We start from the raw sequence: 24,847 nt of genomic DNA, 5'->3' as shown, positions 1-24,847 counted from the left end.
GAAGAATTTCAGGAACCCAAGGGTTTTTACTGGAATAATAACCCTTTGCTTCTCTGAGGTAAAATTTACTTGACTGAGTCTTTTAAAAAATTAGATGAGATGATTTAGATGTCTGTTCTGGAATTCACTTCCATAATGTGTCTTTGAAAGGTCACTTTTCCTATTGAAAATTCCATGAAAATTTCTGACCTAAACCAATAAGACTCTTAGAAGAGGCTTACTCTCTAAACTCCCGGTATTAGAAGGCAATACCAGAGGGGAGAGAAATCACAAATTGCTTTGCATGACACAGTGAGTGAATGGAATGGAGCTTCTGAGCTCAGAATCTGTGTCCTCTTTATTAGGAGAACAACTCCACTGTTTGCCTCTTCTGTCTGTTGCAGGTCCTCAACCAGGATCCTGACTTGGCTCATGACAGGAGGACATGCCTACCTGTGTGAATGAGGGTACAGATGCGCTCACTCTCCTCCCTGCCCCGCACGCTGTTGAGACTGATTTCATATTCGGTGGCTGGATATAGCTTGGTGATGGTGAATTCTGTCACTGTGTTGGGCACCACTGAGCTGTCCAGCCGTCCCACTAAGGAAGAGAAGAAGCCACTGTTAAAGTTCAGCAGATCCCTCATCAACACAGCTCATGGTATAATCTACATAGAAGCTTCTGGCAGTACTTTGTCATGAAACATAGATGGGTGCAAGGCCCAGCACTCAGTGGGGAAGGAGAAATGGTTCATAGACTGGGAATGTTGGAGCTTGAAGAGACCTTGCATGCTGGTCCTACTCCCTCATTTTATAGGTTCCTTGGATCATAGAAAAAAAGGTGGCTAGGTGGTTTTCTAACACACTGGTCTTAAGGCAATCGAGAGGTCATGGCTACAAAGAGTGGTCCATGCAGCCCAGAGACAGAGTAGTCTGGAAAACTATGCCACTACCTCCCTGGAAGTGGGCATGCCCTCTACTTTGTTAACAATGTGGCATGCACCAACAGGAACTGGCAGGAAGCAGGGGATGTCTGGGCCAACTTTTTCTGACTCATAACTTGGCTGGAGTGGCAGAAATAGGACCACCATCACTGTGGTTCTCTCTAAGGCTTCATCTGGCCCAGCTGAGTCTTTAGACATCCCCCAGGATTCTAGTCTTGGACTTCACTCTCTCAAAAAAGTGAATGTGACCCTGGCTTTTGGCAGAATTCTTTAGGGTTCTTCGTTACTTACTACACTGCCTAGATAAGGTGACAAGTTATCATGGTTCACTCTGCTGATGAAAGGCTTGCTTTCTGGGTGAATACAGTTAAGCCTTTTGTGAGAGGAGTTGGCAAGTTAAGGGTTTCTTTGCTGCTCCTCCTGAAACCACTCTTATTGTGATGGAACATGTTACAGAGAGGAGGAGAATGCAAGCGAGGGGTGATATCCTCTGGGATATGTAGTTCTTCCATAGCAATCTTCACCTAGCTCCAAATCCCATCCATTTGTGAGAAATCAAATAACTTTATTACCTTGTGTTGGCCGATAGGATACTCGGTAGTAATCAAAAGATGAAACAGGAGGGCTCCAGGAGACCATAACTGAGTCTTTGGTCACATTGCTAATTGTGATGTCTTTGGGGGGATCAATTCCTATAAGGACCCAGGTAGTTGTGGGAAAAAGACAGAAAGCACAGTGTGAAAAAGCAATTCCTATCCTTGGTTTCATGTGGACCAAGAGCTAATAGTGTTGCAGAGGCAGACAAGATCTTTATACTAGAGCATCCTTAAAGCCGTGCTCAGGCCAAAGTTTCACATGAAACCTCAGAGTTATTGGCTAAAACCATGTTCATGGGGAATATTTTAACAACATGAAGTCACGTTGGCAAGCTCTGTGCTGTGCAGCAACTATTACCTGTGTGTGAATGTCAACTGGGAACCTTCCTTTAAGTTCATATGTTTTGCTTTGAACTGGGAGTAACATGGCCGTTTTCTCTGGAACAACTTCTCTTGGACAAACCCAACTGTTTCTCTTATTTTTTTTTAGCAGCCACCTACGGTTCAATTTGGAAAAACTGCCTATTGAGTCTAGAGGGATTTCAGAGCACAAGTCCAGAACAAATCCACTTTCTTAAATTGCATTTCATCTGTACTGGATAGTTCATTTTTTTGACTACTGGGGGATCCCAGGGTTGAAACCAACTAGTGCTTCATCCACTTGTCCAGTTTGTAAGTTCTTGTTAGTATGTAGGAAACCAGAGAAATACACATGTCCTCACCCACATGCACACTTATATCTGGGATTGTATTTGAGAATGATGAGACAAGAATGATCCAGTTCATCTTAGGGTGCCTGTGTTTTCTAAACAACATGCAAATCAACCCCATTTTCTGAGTCTCAGGTTCACACATGGTTGCATGCTGGTCCCATATAATTTTGAGGAAGCATCATTTGTATGAGTGACCTTACTGAGCAGTCAAGAGATTGGGTTTCCTCTTGGAGGCCAGCTCTCTTCAGGCTGGTAGTGTCAGAACCTCTGGACCAATGCATTCAAACCCTGGCCTCCTCAAAACATTGAGTCCATCCTACCTTCCAAAAGGAAGTTTCCCATCTTATACATTTTGTGCAACCCTCTCTAGCCAAGTGAGGCAGTCCCCTACTCCTTGGGGATTTCTCTTTGTAAATTTCATTGACTTATTAGAGACCTCTGTAGGAACTCTCTTCACCACCTGCTGTCAAGTCCTCCAGCCTCACCTGTGGTGATGGAGCCCACGATGGGCTCAGAGGTCACCGTGCCGTGGACTGCTACCAGGTTCACAATGTACTCAGTGGCCGGCTGCAGACCCATCAGGACAGTATGCCTCTTGGTAGCATCCAGGGAGACCTCTGTCATCTCTTCTTCTTTATCCCGAGGGCTGTAGTTCAGAATGAGTCTGTCTGCTGGAGGGGATGGGTCACTCCAGGTTATGTTTACGCTGGAGGAGGTCACGTGAGAAAAGTGCAAATGGGAGATGGGGCGGAAGCCTGCAAAGCAGAGGAGATGATGGTTCTGAAACATATGTGAGGTGTGGGACCCTGGGCTAGAAGAGCCAACTGACTGAAACAATCTGTTTTCCTTGTAAACTAGGACTACACCTTCACTTGCTGACTCACAGCTTCCACCTTCTCACTCTCCAGTCCTGTCTACTCTCTTTTCTCTAGGCCACATACTGAAAAATGAATGCCCTCAGCAGGGTAAAACCTCTGTGAGTTATTCATAATACTCACCCAGGATTTAAAATCTTTATCCTGGGAGAAATTTAACATGATTGCATGGATCCTCTGAATGCCCACTGATTTAGTGCAGGCAGGGAAAGATGAACAGACTCAACCCCTTTGTCCAGGCTGTAGAAAACCAGATACAAATTTTCTGGCATGTAAGTAGCCTTGCTCATCTCTCCTCCTTATTTCCAACCATTCCATCTTGATATATTTATTAATTTCTCCTCTATCTCTTCTTTCTCTACCCACATTCCTCCTTCTCTAAACAAAATGGGGTATTCAAAGAGTGGGTTGCCTAGATGACCTTCTTGTACTAAGATCCATTAATCCCTGAACCCATCTGGGATTTCTGCTATCCTGGTACCTGTGAAGGCATCCACGGTGGACTCGAAGCTTTGCTGCCGACCCCTCTCAGCAGTGACTGAAATGATGTACTCTGCTCCGGGCTCTAGATCTGTCAGTGTGTATGAGGTCCTGTCCTTGGGCACAGTGACTTCTGAGGCGATCCCAGAGGAAGGGGTAAAGGTAATTCGGTAGTGATCAATGGGGCCACTGGCCTTGGTCCAGATGAGGGAGATGGAAGTTTCCGAGGAGGCTGTCACCATAAGGTCTCGGGGACTGTCAAGTTCTGTGGATCAACATAAGTGGCCTATTTTACACAAGTTCCATAGATCGGCCAGTATTTATTGGAATTGGACCTCCCTGTGGATTTCTAAGCTCTCAACAGGCCTGCTGACCACGATGATTAGCTTGTCATTGCTGACAATTATCTCACATTTTTTTAAGCACCTTCCCCTTGAAAGATGGCCAAAGGCTTGGTATAAAGATGGACAATTTGCATAAAGGCATTAGTAGGTCCAACACCACTAGAATACATCCACCTCTGGGACAAAGCTGGCTGCTGATTGTCAAGCTCTCTATACTCATTTTTCTCCCAGCCTTTTTCAGCAAGCCAACCAGGGTAAAATAGGAGCCACCATTAAGTAGGGATATGCCATCCCTGGCAACAGTAGCTATCCCTGTTCCTGAGGCCATTTTGACTGACCTGGCCGTGGGTGTACAAGTTTGAGAACTCCTGGGGACCCATGTCCTTGTGGTTCTCTAGAGAGGTTGTCTATACTAGAACAAGCCTTGGGACAGGGATTGGTTCAAAATCCCCAGCTCAGTCCAGGCTGCCTGTACCTAAGGTACTAGAGTGACTTTGAAATTTACCCAGAATTTGGAAGCAAATCTGCTGGATCCAGAATAACAAGGGTCTCAGGTGGACTTTTCCATTGTCCTTAGATTTAATGGGTTGTTTCCAAATCTAAACCTTTATCCTTGTGGCCTTTCTGAGGGCTTCTGTTATGCATGGTGAGGGACATCACATTCTGCCTGTTCTGGGGTGGTCTAGAAAGAAATAGGACCTGTTATGACACTAACCGATTTGGAATTTTCCACCTCTGTGGGCAGGCAGCCCTTCAGACCATGGGAGATGTGCATAGATCTGTGGGGAAGAGAGGGAGACTATCCTGCATGTTGATGTCAGAGGTTAGGCACAGAGATCAGAGATCCACAGGTAGACGTTGTTTCTAGGCTGATAACTGTCATCCAGGGACCTGTTCATTAAGGGGCATTGCCTTCTGACCAAGCCTTGCCAGGACAAGCCTCCATGGCTTCTTAGGCCTACAGAGTATCCTGGTCTTCTTCTGTACCAATCCTCCTACTCACCAGTCCTGGCATTCATGGTGGCTGGTACACTTTGCTGTGAGTTCATGACAGCAGATATTCCAAGTCCATACTCAGTGCCAGGCACCAGATCTGTCAGTAGATGCAGAAACAAACATTATTCCATGTGTGTGTCAGTGGTGGGGAAGGCAGAAAGGAGGGAAGCAAATGAGCTTAGATTCCTGTTCTTATCTTATGTTCAGTCCTTCCTGAATCTCCTCCTAATTTTACCTAGTACCAAATCCCAGTTTCACCACTTAGGAAATCCATACCAAGTCAACAGGATGAATTGCTCAGTGCAGAGCTTCCTTCTTGCTGCTGACCTTGGGAAGGCAGTGAGGCTGCCCTTGTCGGTGACTTTCAGAAATGTGCTCTCCTGGGAAGGTCTCCCCGTATTACTTAAAGTCTCAGGTTGGCTACAACTGGTGAAGGGAGTCCTTGTATAAGCTGTGAATTGAAGGATTGTGTGGACATGGGCCTTTAAAGCATTTCTTGAACATTGTGTGTGAACATCAACTGCACCTTTTAAGGGACTGAAACGATATGGGGACTCCAGGATCCCTTCTAGGGAGCAACACTGGATGGACTTTCTGAGCACAGGCTATCAGGCCTTTAATGTAGGGGCGGGCAGAAGCCCTGTGGCTGTGGGCTCCCCACCAAGGTTGGTAATTCAGATCCCAGGGTATTTGAAGTTATGGATTCAATCTTAGGATGACCTCTGGGGACTGCGGCAGATGGAAAAGATGCAAAAACTGTCCAACTAAAAGATTCTTTGGGGAAATCCTTTGGGGGTTTAATACAAAGAATCACTGGGAGCCTCCCAGGATATCTGTAATTATTGGGGCTGTTTCCCTACCCTCTCCCACATTCATTTTCAGACTAACTGGCTTGACCAGCATATTAATTTCCTATTGCTGCTGTAACAAATTACCACAGTTTAGTGGCTTAAAACAACATAAGTCTATTATTGTGCAGTTCAGCATTCAGCAGGTCTGAAGTCTAAATGGTTCAGCAGGGTCGCAGCCTCTGGATGCTCTGGGGGAGAAATCATTTCTTTGCCTTTCCCAGCCTCTAGAGGCTTCCTGCATCCCTTGGCTTGTGGTTCCTTAATCCATCTTCAAAGCCAAAGCATAGCATTTTCAAGCCTGTTTATCTCTCCAGCCTCTGTGTTCGTTGCCCCACCTTCTACTCTGAGTGATCTTCCTGTATCCATCTTTTTTTTTTTTTTTTAAGATTTTATTTGTCAGACACAGAGAGAGAGACAGAGAGAGCACAAGCCGGGGGAGCGACAGGCAGAGGGAGAAGCAGGATCCCACTGAGTAAGAAGCCCAAGGCAGGACTCAATCCCAAGACTTTGGGATCATGACCTGAGCCGAAGGCAGACACTTAACGACTGAGCCCTTCTTACATTGGCTCCACCTGGTTAACTTTTTTTTTTTTTTTTAAGATTTTTATTTATTTGACAGAGAGAGACACAGCGAGAGAGGGAACACAAGAAGCAGGGGGAGTGGGAGAGGGAGAAGTGGGCCTCCTGCTGAGCAGGGAGCCTGATGCGGGGCTTGATCCCAGGACCCTGGGATCATGACCTGAGCCGAAGTCAGGCGCTTAACGACTGAGCCACCCAGGCGCCCCTCCACCTGGTTAACTTAATCACATCTCCAAATTCCTTTTTGCCATGTAAGATGACGGAGTCATGTGTTCCTGGGATTAGAACGTGGACATCTTTGGAGACCATTATTCTAGCATCAAACAAGCATCAAATTTGCCCTTGTTTACTAGAAGTGGGACTATAGAAAAATACAAGATCAAATCATTACCTTTGGGGTCCCCCATGATGAGTCTGAGTGCTTCTGGTAGGCATTTATGGAAGGGGGCTCTGTGTGGGCCCACAAGAGCCCTGGCTTGATGATCATGCTATTCTGCATTTATATAACATATGTTCTTTTCAAAATACCTGAATGTGCTTTGACCCTCACCACAACCTGAAGAAGGTGGGATGGGGAGTCTTTTCTCCATCTGCATTAGTTTTTTGTGGCTGCCATGACAAATGATGACAACAGTGTGGCTTAAAACAACAGAAATTTATTCTCCCCCCGTTCTAGAGTCTAGAGGGCCCAAATCAAGGTGTTGGTGGGCAGGGATCCTTCCAGAGGCTCTAAGGGGGAGCATCTTTCCTTTCCTCTTCCAGCTTTTGGTGGTCACCGGCCATCCTGGGCTTCCCTCACTTGTAGCTGCATCACTCCAGGCTCTGCCTCTGTTGTCTCATGGTGTCTTAGTCAGCTCAGGCTGCTGCCAGCAATGGCCATAGACTGGGTGGCTTAAATCACATTTATTTCCCACAGTTCTGGAGACTGAGAAGTCCAAGATCAAGGCACCAACAGATTTGACATCGGGTGAGACCTCATTTTCTGGTTCATAGATGGCTATCTTCTTGCTGTATTCCCACACAGTGGAAAGAACAAGAGAACTCTCTGGGGTCTCTCTTTTATAAGGGCACCAATCCCATTCATGAGGGTTGCTTGCTCATGACTTAATCATCTCCCAAAGACCCTATCAGCTAATATCACATTGGGAATGAAGTTTCCAACATATGAATTTTGGGGTAACACAAACATTCAGTCTGTAACCTATGGCATTCTCCCTGTGTGTCTGTGTCTTCTCCCCATCTTATGAAGACACTGGTCACATTGCATTTAGGGCCCACCTTAATCTGTTTTGACCTCTTTTTAATTTGATTTCATCTGTAAAGACCCTGTTTCAAATAAGGTCACATTCACAGGTTCCAGTTGGACATGAATTTGGAGGGGGGCACTATTCAAACCAGTACACCATATTATAAAAAGAAACTAAGGCAAAGGTTCAGGGCTTTTAGGGGGAATGGAATGTTCCACCCTGCCCCCAATGCCATCGCTTTCCCTGAGCAGCTGTGACTTCCCTTGGATCCCTGAGGTAATAGGAATGATTTTGACAGGAAATGCATCGAGCAAACTTTCCTTAACAAATGGCTTTTTATATTTTAAAGATTTATCTATTTATTTGAGAGAGAGAGTGTGTGTGAGGAGGGGCAGAGGGAGAGGGAGAGGGAGCATCTTAAGCAGACTCCCCGCTGAGCACAGAGTCTGACGTGGGGCTCAATCTCAGAACCCTGACCTTGAGATCACGACCTGAGCTGAAACCAAGAGTCAGATGCTTGACTGACTGCACTCCCCCACCTTGTGCCCCACAAATGGCTTGGTTTAATGAAGGGGAATGCTGCATGATAGCCAGAGGGTTCTGTACCCCCCTCCTCAGTATAGCTTTAGTACAGTCGATGCAATAAATCCCCCCATGCTTGAGTATGGCAGAATCACCAGGCCTTACTGACCAGGCTCTCTTGAAGGAGTGCATTAGAACCAAGAACCAGCCCTCTTTTCTCTTTCTCAAACCAGCTCCATCCACTTCTCAACCCTTCTTTCTTTCTCTAAAATGTCAACACCAGTGGAGGTCAAGTTTGAAGTTTGACAGACTTTGAGGTCTGCTGTGCTTACGTTAACATTCAGGCTCGGCCACTTTCTACTGGTGTTAACTTTGATACTTGATATCTCTGAGCTTTAGTTTCTGTAGAATGGGAAGAGCAATGGTGTGTATCTCGGAGGGTCATCACGAGGATGAAATGAAGTACAGTGCCTGGCCCGTCCTGATAGTAGCCAGTATCATTATTATTTTGCTCAGAAGACTATTCCAAGATCTTGAGTCCTTTTTTGTGTGCCCCAGGCAGGTCCAAGCTGGTCCTCGGCACACCTGTCATCAGTTTGCTGAGGCTTACCCTGTTGGCTCTGATGAAACCAGTGGTTCAGGGAGTCTGCCTGTCAGTGAGGAGCCGGCCCCCTGGCTGGGTGGAGTACCTGTCACTAGATTGAGTGGGTGGTTGTAACGCCCCCAGAGCCATTCCAAGCACACATTTATCTCTGTCAATATGTTCGGCGAGCCCCAGGTACATCCTTGGTTGGAGAAATTAGATTACCTCTGGGACATAAACTACTTTTTTAGGCATCTGATTGAAACCTTCAATTGCCTGTAATGAAGTAGAAATTCTCTGACGTAGATGAAGGGTGACAGATTGAGGGAGTAAGACAGAAATTATATGTTGCCAAACAGATCTAACATGTAATGTTTTCATCTGGGTTTCTTATTTATGAGGCTTAAATGAAATGTTCAATAATTTACAATGGAATCATCTTTTCCCAGAAAACGGCAGAGCAGAATTTAAAGTACTTTTGTCCCAGGCTTTCTGTCTAGGGGATGGGAAAGTGGGACTCGTTTATGGGTTCCTGCCTGCTACTTCCCTTTGATTTTCTGTAGCTTTCTTCCTGTGCTACAAGTGAATTGTTGTTCTTTGCTAGCAGGTAAAATACAGTTCTGCTGGAAAAGAAAATATGTATCGGAGGCACATCCAACACATTTATACATCAGCATTCTGTGGACTCCTAGGGACTTCTCACTTTTTAAAGACCCCATTGCTCTCCATCAGTGCTCCCTTTATCTTTCCATCCACCTTCTGAAAGTGGTGGCATACGAATGGCTCTGTTGCCTTGCTTCATAATAGCTCAGAAAATTCATCCCATAGGAAACCACCACTCTCCATGCCTTATAGAACTTCCTTTGTTCAGCTTGGAGGCTGATGCTTTTCTCAACTCTTTCATGGCACACCCATTCTTCTCTGAACTCCCAAAGCACGCAGTTCATTCACTCACCAAACGTTATTGAGGACTTCCTTTGTGCTGGGTGAGCTGAATGGATATCACCCTTACCCTTCCCTTAATGACATAAAAAGAAATCTGTACTGAAGGAGGAAATTATTTATTGAGTACCCACAATATGCCAAGCACTGAGCAGCATGCCGTAGGTAATGTAGAAGAATAATGAGGAAGAAAGGGACGGAAGAAAGGAGGGATAAAAATTGAAGGCAATTTTTTTGAGTGTCTGATGGTCAAGAGTCCTAATATTAGCTATAGTTTCTTAGAGATTGTACCTATTATCTTGTTTAATTCCCCTGCAGCTCTGCTGGGCGGGCATTACTGATGAACAAACAGAGGCTCGGAGAAGTCCATTCCTTGACTAAGGTCGTGAGGCTAACAGACAATAAAACTGGCTTTGGAACTCAAGTCCTTTATTTTTTTCTGAACTATCATAGCATTGTCCCTGTCCCTAAGAATCTTACAGGCTCGTGGAGTGGAGGGGAGTGGAGTAGCAGATTGGAATTTGAGGAATTTGGCATGACACCATGGCTTGCTAGCTAAGGAAAGGGATGAGATCAGCATGGGCGGTAGTGGCCAGGGGAAGCTTTCTAAAGAAATGACTCGAGTTGAACCTTGAGAGCTAGCCAAGATTAGGAAAGGTAGAGGGAAGAAGATATGGAATGCTCTGGTGGGCAGGATGGGGCATGGGAGCAGGAAGAGATTAATTAGAGCTGAAGAACAACAGGAATGAGCAAATTCTTCCCTGCACTGCAAGGACCGTGGGCGATGACAGTAGAATGACTCACTTCCCCCTGTTTAGGAGACTTACTCTTCTAGCTTCCTGCTGCTGGCAGGGAAGTCGTGGGGGGAAGCAGGCCCAAGCAGCTGAGATTGCTCCCTCTTGCCAGCAAAAAAACATGAATAAGACCCCTGGGATCTGCAGGCTTGGTTGGGTTCAAGTGGACCCATAGAAATAGGGACCTTTCCATCTCCAAATCCCTGGGCTCGTCTCCCGAGAACTGTGAACCTCCAGTCTTCCAAACTGGGGTGAGGGTTGGTGCATTTACAGGACACGTGCTCTCAAAGGGAGGGGCAACCTGAAGACCCTCTGTGCCCAAAGAGTTTGTAGTCCATCTCTCAGTTTTTACAGCAATCATGTTATTATACTGTTACTTTAGTTTTCATGTCGGTCTCCTCTCTAGACTCTTAGGTCTTGGGTCAAGGGGTTTGATTATTTTAATATAATTCAGTGAGTAGGATAGTGAAAGGAATATATGATGCACGGAAGCAGTGTAGCCAGGGTGCTGGGACCATTGGGAAGACTTACGAGGGGATGTCTCATCTGGGTTTTGAAGGATCAGAGGTATTTAGGTAGAGAAAGGGCATTACAGGCAGAAGGAATAATAGATGCAAAGAGGGATCTGGTAAAATAATTCATGAAAACCAGGGAGCTAATGTAGGGCCCCTGATAGCAGAAGTTCCAGCAGTAGAATTTTGGTACATAGATGGGAAATATTTGGAGACAATAGAAGATCTTCTGAGAACCCCTGAAATCACACCAGATGGGCAACAATCTACTTTTTAATATAATGGGGGTCTAAGCTCCCAGGATCCCCATCCTTATTTTTCTAGGTGATGGTAGATGCTTCTCCAGGGTTACCTGAATGAATCAGGCTTTGGAGGCCATCTACCTGCTTTTTGAGTGTGCTGTCTTTAAGGACTGGCCCCACAAACCTATATTAAAATAATAATACTAAGGAACATTCTTCAACACAACTCTCTTGTTGCGAATGAGATTAATGAGAAACATGGCTCATCACCTCCTGTCCTACAGGAACATGCCATCTCTGGGTCTTCATTGTAAACAAGCACTTTCTGCTGAAGAAGCCAAAGCTGGAGATGAAAAATTCCCACCTGGTTTTCTCCTGGTTCCCTGGCCCCAGTCCTTTAACACAAATAAGGGGACAGACGCCCTATGCGCCAGCTCTGTGAGGAGGAGGCATGTGGAGGCTTCTGCCCTTTCTCTTCTCTCTTCTTGGGTCTCTGCGGCCCACTCTCCACTTTCTGGCCCCTGAAAGGTGGCACCTTGTTCAGAGGGCGCCTTACCAGAGTGGCCACTTGGGGTCGCTGTGACTTCACCTGAAGGAGGCTGAGCACAGTCTGGCCAGGGCCACAGGCCCATTGCCAGACTCCTCCTACTCCTCCTCAGAAGAGCCTCAGGGAGTTGAAGGTCTGGCACTTGGTCTGGTGTTTGTGCCCTGGCACATCAGGGAGTGCAGACAGGGTGAAGTGAACATCAAGTGCCTTGGTCAGCACTGGTTTGCCAGCTGGACTTCCCTGGGAGGCTCAGATTTCTTCATGGAAAATTCTCCTGTGGACAAGCTCATCTACCTTTGCACCTGGAGGAACCAACCTTCTCACCCCTAGATCCTCATTTAAGCCCCAGGAGAAAATGTGGGTTTGGGCAGAGGCTTCTGTTCCAAGTCCCCGGCAAAACCAGTGGCCTTGAAAGTGATCCCTCACGTGCCCGACTTGCAGTGTCAGCCCTGTGCGTATGTGTGAATGTGTGCCTGTGTGTGTGAGTGTCACGTGTGTCTGGCTGTGGGTCTTTGTTTTCTCGCAATCCTGTGTTGTACTGTGATGTCTGTGGGAATCTTCAAGGGTTTCCTAAGCCTGGTGGATGATTTATCTGATTGGCAGCCTGTGGCCTGAGGATGGAGTTAGTCACGAGGCAGAGAGGGGCAGCTGGGTGGGAAGTGCCGTCAGGAGGCTCATAGGCGGACACCCCAGGGGGTTGCTCAGGGCTGTGATGAACTGGCTCTGGGGGGCTGGGTTAGAGCCCATGCTCACATACTCATGGGGACCAGCTCCTTTGACCTTTCTCTTGGTCACAGGGCTCCTCAAGTGTGGGCGCCCGTTCATGGGGGGGCACCAGGCAAGAACGTGGAGATAGCTGAGGACAAACCATTTTCCCTCTGGCAAAGCACTCCAGCTGCAGGCCTTTCTGAGGACAGATAGAGAGGGGTCACCTCCGACACAGAGCGGTGTTTCTCATTTGCATGGGTCCCAGGCAGGGCTTTTTGACCAAATTCCAGTCAAGAAATGAGAATCTCCTTCTTTCCTCAGTGTCCCCCACATCTCCCCCCCTTCCACTCAGAGTTTTCTACAGGATGTGCTATTTTCCACTGCCACCCAGAAAACAGTCGTGGTGCCCGTCCCTGTTAAGTGCTACCCGTTCGAACCTCAAGGTCCCTTGATGCGCCCATAAAATATCTAACACTCAGGACCCCTCTGGGACTCCAGGTCTGGTACACAGGCCGAGCACACATCATCCCAGGGGAGAGGCTGAGCCTAAAAAAGTTATCATTAAGGACACAGAAGCCACCGGAGCAGAGGAAAAAAAAATCATTGCAGACACTGAGTCTGTGGTTCAGAACCAAATTCATACTCCCGAGGGAATTCTCTGGGCATTGACTGGAGAGAATAATGGAAGAGAAATGCTTGGCATTTTGTGCCTTAGCCTGTCCTCTGTGCTGCCCAGGAGGAGGGCTGTGAGGGGGGTAGGCCTGCCGGGGGCTGCGTGCTGCGAGCCCTCTGCCTGACTCAGAGGCACAGAGAGTCTGCGAGGGCCGGTGGCCCACGGCGAAGGGGAAACGGTGGCTGTGAAGATGAGGGCTTCTTTGGGGAGCAGCAAATACAGACGCCACAGGACGGCGGGGCTTAGAGCCAGCCGAGACAGGAATGGGAGTGTGGACTTGTCCTGGGCAGAGGCCAGGTTGCTGAGCATCCAGTCTGAGCTTAGTGGGGATTCGAAACCAGAGATGGTCAAATGGCTGTCGGATGTTCTCCAGGAACCAGTCTCCATGCAGTGCTGGTATATGCAGATATGTGTAACTTCATTTCATCCTCCCAACAACCCTGGGAGAAAGACACCATGTCCTTTGGACCAGGAAATGGGAGCATGGGACGTTGAAGAAATTTGCCCCAAACGCACATATCCCAAGTTGCTGTCAAACCCGAGTGGGCAACTTCAGAAGCCATGCTCTGAATGAGCACTTCTTACCCACTAATGGGCATCTAAATCCCCCGGGGGTCTTCTAGAATGCAGGCTCTGATTGGGAAGATCTGGGGGGGAGAGGGTAAACCCCCTCCCCGTGATGCCTTGCTGCTGGTGCCCACACCCGCCTGTGAGAGGCACATTCCCTGCTCTGTGCCACACCCATTACAGGAAGTCCTAACCCAGCCATTAGTTCACAGACCTCCTCCTCCTCCTCTTCCTCTTCCTCCTCCTTATCATCACCATCATCAGCCACATATGGAGCTTGCTATGTGAGAAGCACTACTTTACTCTTGTTAAACACATGATCTCATTAAAGCCTCATCAGCCTCATGATGACACTATGAGCTCGGTGGTATTATTCCCATTTTACAGAAGACAAAACAGAGGCTTAGAAAGGTTAAGTTGGGGGCGCCTGGGTGGCTCAGTTGGTTGAGCGACTGCCTTCGGCTCGGGTCATGATCCTGGAGTCCCAGGATCGAGTCCCGCATCGGGCTCCCTGCTCAGCGGGGAGTCTGCTTCCCCCTCTGACCCTCCCCCGTCTCATGTGCTCTCTCTCTCATTCTCTCTCTCTCAAATAAATAAATAAAATCTTTTTTTTTTTAAAAAAAGGAAAGGTTAAGTTGGTTATCCCAAATCACACAGGAAGTGGCTGTGCCTGGATGCAGGGTCAAAGTCCTGGCTCTTAACAAGTTCCACAGAACAAAGCATTCAAATAAAACAGGCAAGACACAAAGGGACCTTATGCTAGGAGTCTCAGTTACTATTATTTTTCTTTCTCTTTTTAAAAACATTGAGATAAAAATAGACATAAAACATTAGTCTCAGGTGTACAACATAACAATTCAATATTAGTATATGAAATGGTCACCAAAATAAGTCTAGTTAACATCCATCACCACATAGAGTTCTAATATTTTCTTTTGATGGGAATTTTTAAGATTTACTTTCTTAGCAGTTTTCATATACACAGTCGAGTATTAACTGTGGTCCCCACACTGTACACTACATCCCCATGACTTATTTAATAACTGGAAGTTTGTGCCTCTGACCGCCTTCACCCACTTTGCCCACCTCCCCCCCATCCCCTACCCCTGACAACCCCCAATCTGTTCTCTGTATCTCTGGGTTCCCCAGTTGTTCTTGACTAGGAGATAGGAAAGGTTCAGATGGGGAGAGTGGGAGGTTTCTACATTCTCTTTCTGGCCAGGGACGAAGTGCTACAGGTGAGCCTGAAATGCCCTTCCCACCCGGTGGCCAGGGTCTTGCTTTATACATGCAAACAAATGACTTCTTTGGAGCCAGAAAAAAAAAAAAAAAAACATAACACAACACAGGCCTTGGAGGCTGAAAAACTCTCCTCTTTAGGGTGCAAGTTGGGGAGTGAGGGAAAGAACACAAGTTATCTAGAGCTGGGATCAAACGTCTCCCTCCTTTTGCCTTCCCTCCTGCGTGGTCGGTTCTTCTCTTCCCCCAGACACCACAGCAAGAGAGCCAACAACCCTTGTAATTCGCATCTCAGCAAGTACAAACACACTTGATTTCCTTACATGCCTATAATTCCTTCTTAAATCACATAAAGCTATTTGCCTTTATAAATCTCCCCAGCAGTGAGCTCCCCAGGATAATTGTGTGTAATATATATTTATAGTTTTATTTCACAAGCCTGACTCTGACCGAAAAATTGACCTAGTTAAGCCCACTCCTCAATAATAATTTTTCCATTCTGTGTAAGTCTACAGCATTTATGTCTTGACCGTCCTTTGCATTTCAGTTCTTTAGTACCAGCAGCCATGCAATGGGAGGCTTTTGGCAAGTCTCCAAAGAGCTGCCTTTGAGCCACAGCTGTGCCCCTTGCTGGCTTTGTGAGCTTGGGCAAGTTTCCAAACTCTCTGAGCCTCGATTTCCTCATCCATAAAATGGGAATGGTAACATCTGTCATGAGGTCATTGTAAAGATTACGTGAGGGTGCCTGGAATAAGGCAGATGATGAATGAAAGTAGAATCTTCTTTGCCAGCCGTGGGAAATAATAACGAGGACGTGTCTGGATTCTTCTCTATACCACTCATGATTTTATGGCATATCCTCCCTCTGAACAACTAGCCATCATTTTTGTAAATTGCTAATTGCCAAATCAGCCTGCGGCTCTAGGTGGGGATGGGTTGCACTTAGACTCAGTTCCCTCCTGCATCATTTCAATTTTTTGTTGTTGTTGTTTAGCTTAATCTTTGTGAATGTCTCCATCTCTCTGTAGAGGGCTTTACGCCAGCTGGTGTGTTCCTGCTATGTTTAATTCACCCCCATTAACCTGCTTGGTCAGCATATCTTTCCATCTCCTTGCTGGGCTTCTAGGAGTGCATCTGTCTGGAAAAAGCATTTATTATATTTACTTTAACTGGCCTCATTTTGCAAGGCGATCTGGGAGGAAAGCAACTTTGATGATACTGCCCTGTTTACTATGTGCACTCTGTGCTATGTGTCCCTCGTCTACTAAGATGGTAAATGCTTTTGCAGGAAGCCAAGACACAAGTTAAACAGTGTCTCTGTGAGCACACTCGCGGCCCCTGGGCAGCTGCTTTGCACTGTCTCCTTCACCTGGAAACCATGACCCACATTTCAGTGAAGTCCAGCAGGCAGGTTTTCCTGGATGGGCGTGTGTTCTAAGGGCCGGGGAGGAGCATTGGCTGGGGCCCACATCCGCATGGTGACAGAGAGTGCTCCCCAGCCATGTGGCATGGTGACCTAGGGTCTTGACTTCGTCTGTGCATCACCACTCACTCTTTGATTCCAGCAGAGCCACCTGACCTATCTCTGCCTGTGACCTTGCCCCGCTCCCCCCGCTCTCCACGCAGCAGCTGCATACATGGATCATTATATCACCTTCCTTAAAATCCCTCAATGACTCCCCATTGCCCTCAAGAATAAACTCAAACTCTTTATGGGGTGTATAGGCATGAGCAGGTTCTCACCCTATCTTGTAGTCTATGCCCCCATAGTGAATGTTTGCACTTTCTTTCATCCATCCCTCCAACCATCCATCCATCCATCCATCCATCACTTATGTAGGACTTAGTGTAAACACTTCTCTGGACACTGGGGAGACAATAATGAGCAAAACTAAATATGGTCCCATTCACAGAGCTTTAGATCTAGGGTGGACACTGACAATGGAATAATCATACCCACAAGCGTACAGTGATAACTTGAGTGGTGCTGTGAGGACAGTGGTCACCAGAGAGATGAGGCAGCAGGACAGGATGACCTGACTTCACCTGGGGACTGCATAGGCTCCCCAGGAAGTGACAAGTGAACCAGGGAAGCAGGCATAACTCAGTGAAGGGGGTGGTTGGAGAGCCCGACGGCAGCGGGAACGGTGTGCGCCAAGCCCCATGACAGCAGGGAAAAGGTGTTTGAGGAACTGTCCGATGCAGACCTGTGGTCCCGGAGCAGGGGGAGCACCAGGGGATGTGGGAGGGAGGGGAGACCAGGGGATGCAGCCGCACTAGGGTTGGGGGTTATCTCAGGAGCAATGGGAAATCCCTGCAATGTGTGCAGAATGGGACAGCATCATTGAAGAGATCACTGAGGGTGTGAAGAGGACATTGTGGGGGTTAGGAGAGAATATTCGGAGGCTTTTTGCAGTGGTGAAGATGAGACTTAGTAGTAGTTTAGGCCAGGTGACAGCAGACAATGGAGAGCAGTAGACATGTGACAGGTACTTGAGAGATTGAATGAGTGGGATCTGGCGATGGCTGGATGGGGGTTGGGTGGACTGGGGAGAGAGCTGCGAGAATGTGGACTCGGGAGCCGACGTGCCCCTGGAGCCAGGGTGTACTCACCTGTGAGGGTGGCTCTGGTGGTTGGACCGATGCTCTTGGGGACCAGCAGCTCGTGGTACTGCTCACCCGCCAGGGTGCTATACACAACCTTGTACTCCTGGACCTCTGCTTCGCTGTTGTCCCACTCGAGGTCAAGGCTGGTTGCTGTGTGCGAGCCCACCCGCAGGTTCTTGGGGGCGTCAATCTCTAAAAAGAGTTAGTCATCACCAAAATCACATGGGATAATGTGCATTTGTCGTGTGCCTTGAAGTTTAACAAGCTTTGGGTTGAGAGCCCACATCTCCTGACCCTCTGCCTCCTGTTTTGACTGAACCCCAGGGCTGCCCTTGAGCTTTTGCTCTGCCAGATCCATTGGTGGTTTGGAGACTTTTACGTGGGAGTTAGTTATCAACACGCTTTACACTTGCTCCATTTCCATTCAGGGAATGTTCTAGAATATTTCCTGAATGGATGTGGGGGTATCCTAGAAATTTAAAAATGAGCCAGTTATCATAAGCTTGAAACTAACTAAGGGAAACCCCAGCAAGAAAAAAAAAATCAGAGACAGCTTCTAAGTGATTATGATGGAATACGGTAATATCAAATTTGGCCACTAGGCTAAAAGAAGACAGTTGATTGCAAGATTCTGAAGTATCAGCTGTCTTCCCCTGGATTTACCTGCATAGACACTGTGGCAAGGTTTGTAGGAAATTAAGTAAACACATAGGGGATGTGATGTAGTGGGAAGAATATGGGCTTTGGGATCGGGTCTCAGGCTGAGCCCTAGCTCTGTCTCTTATTGTAATGGGACCATGATCAAGTTTTTGGTCAAGTGAGGTGTCACTGGGCCTTGATGGCCGCATCTGTAAAATGGCTTAGTAATAGTGACATTTCAGGTTATTGTACAGATAGGACAATGCATGTGAAGTGTGTGGCGTGATGCCTGGTGCATAAACAGAGGCCCAGCCTTGGGAGGACTCCCTGTTGCTTCTGAAGCTCATCCTGAGTTCCAACAACATGGCACCCCCTAATGCTTGCTCTCTGAAGCTCCGGAGATTCCTGTGCAAAGGAGAGACCACCAGCACGAGGTCTCTCCCATGATCCAGAGGGGCTGATTCTCTCTCCCTGGACTGGTCATGTCCTCAGGCTTCTTTTGGCAGAAACAACACAACTCGCAGGGGAAGAAGATGCAGCCATGAAAAACTGCTACTTAAAGAGTTTTTAATAAGTTTTGTCTTTGGGACTTGAATTTAACTTTGACGTGGACCAGCCATTTGTTCTGAGAAAACCTCCAGGAGACTTCTAATTTGCAAATGCCAGGCAAGTATACACCAATTGTTCTTGGGGAAGATGGGAACACTGTGAATCAATCTGAGTGCAACTGCTTCAGAGTGAGAAGTGTTCTGTTTAGTGATGCAAATTAGGTGAATCTTTTAGCAGATTTATGTCTCTGCAGCTTATTTTTCTGACAAATGTTTCTTTACTCAGTGTGGATTTAGCGTGCCGGATTCTGTGCTTTCTGGACGTGCTGTGTGGATGGAGAGAGGAGTCAAATGGAGAGAGGAGCTTGGATACCGGGGCAGGTGGGAAGAATGGGCTTGAGCTGGACCTTATGCCGCTCAATCTCATGCAGGAGCAGAGGCTGGGATAAGGTACCTGACCCGGTGTGGGGTGTGTGGCCTGAATGGAATTAGAGTAAAAAAGAAGTTAGGGTTAGCGTTTAGGTTGACTCTTGTACCCACCTACTGCTCTTCACAACTAAAAATTCTAGACTTTGGAAACTATGGTTTTTGTTTTCTAGAGTTTTTTGGCCTTAGGACCTGTGCACTGTGGATAGGGGCCAGTGTTGTCTCTGAAGGGACCAGACACTTTCCAGGTCCATGATGCCAAAAGAGGTCAATGCTGGGAATGAGGGCTTGGGAATGTTAGAGTAAGCAGTTAGTTAGGTTCTTACAGGATCCCTGGAGGCCAGCAAAGGGGAAGTCATGACCAATTACAAGAAAGTGAGAAGTCTGACCTGACCTGGCAGCACCGGAGAACAAAACCACAAGAAACTGGATCAAACCAGACAGGCCCAAGATGGCTGACAAAGTAGGCCAAAGTTCACATTATTCCTTTATTAGACTACATTACTAAATCTCCTCCCTAAGGTGCTGTGACAGGAAACCACCCTGCTTCCAAGAAATCCCTGCCCCCAGTAATGAATATTCCACTTCCTTGTTAACAACTGTCAATAAAACATGGAGACCCAAACCCCAGTGGACACGGCTCTCCCTTGAGCTTGCCTGCTCTCAAGTCTCCAGAGTGTACTTTTGCTTTAATCAACTTTCCTGCTTGTACTGCTCATTGCTGTGTTGTGTCTGTCCTTGAATTCTTTCTCATGGTTACACCAAGAGCCTCCAGTGACATCTTTCGGACAGGCTGGGTCACAGCCTCAGGGCCTGAGGTCTCCCCAGTCCACCTGGCAACAGGGAGAGGTCTTAGGAATGGGGTGGAGTGAAATGGTTTGCTCCCCTGGGTCTCTCTCTCTCTCTTTTTTAAAGATTTATTTATTTTAGAGAGAGAGCAGGAGCAGTGGGGGGTGGGGGGGCAGAGGCAGAGGGAGAAAGATTCCTCAAGCAGACTCCCCACTGAGCATGGAGCCTGACGTGGGGCTTGATCCCAGGACCCTGAGATCATGACCGGGCCGAAATCAAGAGTCTAATGTTTCACTGACTAAGCCACTCAGGCCCCTCCCCTGGGTCTTGAAGCCTGACCTCTAGGAGGGATGACTCAAGGTCACCCCTCCCTGTAGATAGGAGCTGGTCTGGTCTCTGTAACTCGTCAGCAAGCCAGGGGAAGACAAAGACCGATGTCCAGGGGGGCCCTGTGGAGGCGCTTGGGGCTGTGGATTCTGGTAATAGCCACATCTAGTCTCCAAAACATAAATTAGACCAAGCATTTCTCCTGCTTAAAATTTGCCTGTTGCTTTCTATTATAAACTCCCGATCATCCCCTGCACGGCTCTCTGCTTCTCAGACATTGTCTCACAAGACTTCTACCCTAATTCACTGTGCTCCAGTTGTACTGCCTTTTTTCTACTCCTGAAACACATCAAACTTACTCCCACCTCAGGGCCTTTGCACTGGCTGCTGCTTTTGCTGGCAGGCTCTTCCCTGGATCCTCACATGGCTTAGGTCACTTAGGTGTTGGTTAAAACTTCACTTCCTCAGTGAGGTGTTTCCGAATGATTTATTCCCATGCAGCGTTTCCTCTCCAGCATCCCTTTCACTTCTGAGCATAGCGCTCAGGATGGAAGGATCCTGTGTGTTTCTTTGCCTCTTCTCCACTGGAATGTAACTCACACGGACTAGACTCTTGTCTATCTTGTTTATTCTGGAGCCTCAGTGCCTAGAACAGTGCTTGGCACCTGCTGGGTGTTCAGTACGCACATGCGAAGTGCCTTGATGAAAATTGTCAGTTTTCGGTCTTGTCTGCCACCTCAAAGACTTTAGAAAAGTCTTGTTCAATATTTTGGCTGGGGGGGCTATGAGGATGCCTGGGGCGAGGTGGTGGTTCACTGGCAATCTTAGGCATTCCTTGGCTTATAGTAGAAGCACCCCAATCTCTGCTTTTTATCTTCACATGGCGTTCTCCCTGTGTACCTGCCTCTGTGTCCGAATTTCCCCTTGTTATAAGGACACACAGTCATTTTGAATTAGGGCCCACCCTAATGACCTCTTTAATTTGGTCATCTGCAAAGACCTTGTTTCCAAATAAGGTCATATCTACAGGGACTGAGGGTTAAGACTCCAGCATTTTTTTAGGGGACACAATTCAACTCATAACAGCATTCGAGAGAGGTCTGGGGCATTCAGGTTAGAGCAGGAGCCTCTGCTTTGGCCGAATGCTCCGGAGGCCGAGTTTGGTGCCCTGAGGGATGTGCTCAGAGAGAAGGCCTCCAATGGAGAGAAGAGTCCCAGGACTGCCTTCATGAAGGTTACTGAAGCCAGAGCCACCCGAGGGAAGGGAGGTTTTCGAGATTGACCTCCCGGGTTCCTTGGGCTGGCTTCTCTCTAACTGCTGGCCTGTCTCACCACTGTGCTCCCATCAGGGTGCTTTCCTTTTTGGGAGCAGCTCCAAGACCCAGGTAAATATCCCACTCACCATGCAGGGAACAAATCTCTGCTTTAATTGCCAGGGCAATTAGTGCGCTCCTAGTGTCGAAGACATCACCTGGAAAAGCACTCTGGCTAATTTGAATTTAAGCGGAGTTCTGAAATGACTGAGGGCCCTACTGCGAGGGTCCGGGCCCCTCCACCCTCATTCGGCTGGCAGCCCCCCCCCCCCAGCTCCTCTGCAAAGCTCCTGGCGTCTCCCCGCCCCCGCGCCCCTCCCCCGCTGAGCGGAGGCGAGCAGGTTGGAGGTGCAGACCAGGAGGCAGCCTCCTAACAGCTGCCGATCTGCCAGGCTACCGGAAACAGAATCACTCAGCAGTGAGCTGAAACTCAGGGGGAGCTCGGAGGAGGCAGAATGTAGTTGTCTCCATTGGAATTTTCCTGGGCCACCAGCCAATCCTGCTTCCATCTTGTCGACCTAAACATCAAGAATTTGCCTTTCATCATGCTGCACGAGAGCGCTCTTCTCCTTTTCTGCCTCTTCAAACTCCTTATCTGAGCAAAGCACAAAGAAACCTCTTTTCAAACAAAAACTGTCTTGAAATTCAGAACAGAATGCAGGACTTGTGGTCCCCAGGAGATCCCACCACCTGAGTGAGTTGGGTGGTGTTGTGGGGTGTGAGGGGTGGCGGGGGGAATGGCTGACCTGAACTCTCCACAAAGGGACATCGTGTCAGGTCATGCTCAGCCCCGAGCAATGTGGATTAAGTGGAGGAGAAGAAGGAAAGAGAAATGGGCAGAATTTAGTTCCTTTTTTTTTTTTCTTCAGATGCATAGTCAGTCACTGGTGATCATAAGATGTGTTCAGTAAACAATCTGACCCGCGATCCCCTGGGTAGGGTGGCGTCTGGCACAGGACCTGGGAGAGAACCTCTCTCTTCAAATCAAACCCTGCCGTCAGGGTCCAGACTTGCTGCCTTTTAGCAGGGAAGCTTTTTCCACTCTTGATTTGTCTTTCTGTGCAGAGGGAGCCCCATTATAAGACTCTGGCCTTTTCCTTACACTGTGGAAGGTGGACTTCCCTCAGTGGTGAGTTTTGTAGCAGGACCTAGGCACTTAGTTCTGCTCTTCTGTTCCCCTCTCTCATGGGAGCCAGCTCTCCCCAGGCATCAGGCCTCTGTGTGTTCCTCCATGGTGTAAATCCTAACCTGAGTAGTCCCCTAACTTCTGCTGCATGGCAAGACTGGCCCAGATCCACAGGGACCATCACCTTGCAAGCCCATCTGGCACTAACACTAAGCTATAGGCTCCAATCCAGGGGATATTTTGGCTTCCATCTGTCTTATTCTTTGCCTTCTTTGTCCATTGATTTTAAACACAGGTGGAAGATAATGGTGCTGTTGATGGAACCACCCCTCAGCCCCTCAGCTGGTTTATCCCATCCCGTAACAGCTCTTGGGCCACAGCACAAGTAGGATGCTTGAATTAACGATTCTCCTACTTTACCCCCTCAGAAGATGCTGGTTCTCAGATCCTACAGATGCTAGCAGTTTCCCTTGATCTCTGCACAACTTGGAGTTGGCAGAGACATTCCTTGCTGTGTGACCTCTCCAGGGTAGAGAAACCAAGACTGAGAATCTGGGTCAGGTGGAGACTCACTATCTGATCCCAGCCCCTGTTGACCCAGTGAGAGTGCTGGGAAGCCTGTGTTGGGATGGTGCCCCCATCTGGCCAGCCTGACAGGCTCCGAGAAAGTCAGGGAGCAGGTTACCGTGAGGTCCGGCCTTTCTTGACTGTGGGGGAAGCTCTTTCCAAGTTCTAACAGCCTTGGGAAGGGGGATGAGTGGTCATCACAGTGAGGCAGGTGGGACTTATCCTGCCTACCATCTGTGGGAGCAGGCCTCCCATGAGCCTTCTTGCTAGTGTTTGCAAAGGGCAGAGTGAGTCAGAGAGTCTCAGGCAGCAGGCCTGCTGCCAGCCGCATAATGTGGGCCTCGCACAACTCCTTGGGGCGCCACCATGCTGTGTAATCATTATGAATTTATAGAATTATTACAAGTGCCAGCAAATAGCAGTAAAGCACCTCGAGGGAGAGCACCTTTCCTGAACTCTCACAAAATTGCCACTTGGGCTAGCAATATGGACGTGTAAATGCCTTCAAGACGAACTTTTAATTTTACCAAGGAGACACCTGAGAGCTGTGGAGAAGAGCCTTAGATCAGGTGACAGATCTGGCTGGTAGCAGAGGCAGGATGGGCACCAAGTCCTATAACTTGGGTCTGTGATAAGGTGGGCATCCAAGCAATGTCACCTGTGCCCCCTCGACACCCCTCTTTTTTTAATTTTTTATTCTTATTTTTTTATATTTTTTAATTGTTATGTTAATCCCCATACATTACATCATTAGTTTTAGATGTAGTGTTCCATGATTGTTTGTGCGTTACACCCAGTGCTCCATGCAGAACGTGCCCTCCTCAATACCCATCACCAGGCTAACCCATCCTCCTACCCCCCTCCCCTCTAGGACCCTGTTTGTTTTTCAGAGTCCATCGTCTCTCATGGTTCGTCTACCCCTCCGATTTCCCCCCCTTCACTCTTCCCCTCCTGCTACCTTCTTCTTCTTTTTTTCTTAACATATATTGCATTATTTGTTTCAGAGGTACAGATCTGAGATTCACCAGTCTTGCACAATTCACAGCGCTTACCAGAGCACATACCCTCCCCAGTGTCTGTCACCCTCACCCCATCCCTTCCACCCCACCCCCCACTCCAGCAACCCTCAGTTCCTCGACACCCCTCTTGATGTGACATGGCACCCACTGGCTCAACCCTCTCTCCCCCTGGTGCCCCCCACCACCCCTGCCTACCTGTTGTGAACTGGGTGGTCGTGGACTGGCTCTCATTGGTCCCGCGGACGGCGCTGACCCACACCTCGTAGCGGGAGCCGGGCCGCAGGGCCTGCACTGAATATTGGCTCAGGGGAGGCTGTAGCCGGAAAGTGGTCTTCCCGCCTTCCCCGCCCACCAAGCCATACTTCAGGAGAATGAAATCGACTTTGGCTCGAGGTGGGGTCCACTCCACGAAGGCCACAGTGTCCGAGACATCTCGAACCAGGATCTGCGTGGGCCCATCAATGACTGAATAAAAAGGATCAAGTAGAAAAAAAGAGTTTTAGAAATGGGTGTTTGAAATCAACTCTCTCCTCTCCTCTTTAGGTTAACTTGGT

General features: G+C 48.0%; 1 protein-coding gene across 1 annotated transcript in view; it reads right to left on the bottom strand.

The window, feature by feature from the left end:
- Positions 1–24,847, bottom strand: part of TNR (tenascin R) — an 81,288-nt gene that overhangs the window by 35,543 nt on the left and 20,898 nt on the right. Inside the window, exons 6-12 of the mRNA XM_045877403.2 lie at positions 24,489–24,758; positions 17,546–17,731; positions 4,934–5,023; positions 3,588–3,851; positions 2,717–2,986; positions 1,495–1,614; positions 433–579 (exon numbers count right to left, since the gene is read on the bottom strand). Of these exons, the coding sequence (XP_045733359.2) occupies positions 433–579; positions 1,495–1,614; positions 2,717–2,986; positions 3,588–3,851; positions 4,934–5,023; positions 17,546–17,731; positions 24,489–24,758 (1,347 nt within the window). The remainder of the gene's footprint in view (positions 1–432; positions 580–1,494; positions 1,615–2,716; positions 2,987–3,587; positions 3,852–4,933; positions 5,024–17,545; positions 17,732–24,488; positions 24,759–24,847) is intronic.

This window comes from Mirounga angustirostris, unplaced genomic scaffold, assembly GCF_029215605.1.
Source record: "Mirounga angustirostris isolate CCGP_5_RB_7025 unplaced genomic scaffold, mMirAng1.0.hap1 SCAF_6, whole genome shotgun sequence".
Taxonomy (NCBI): Eukaryota; Metazoa; Chordata; class Mammalia; order Carnivora; family Phocidae; genus Mirounga; species Mirounga angustirostris.
This window is presented reverse-complemented; position numbering and strand designations above follow the sequence as displayed.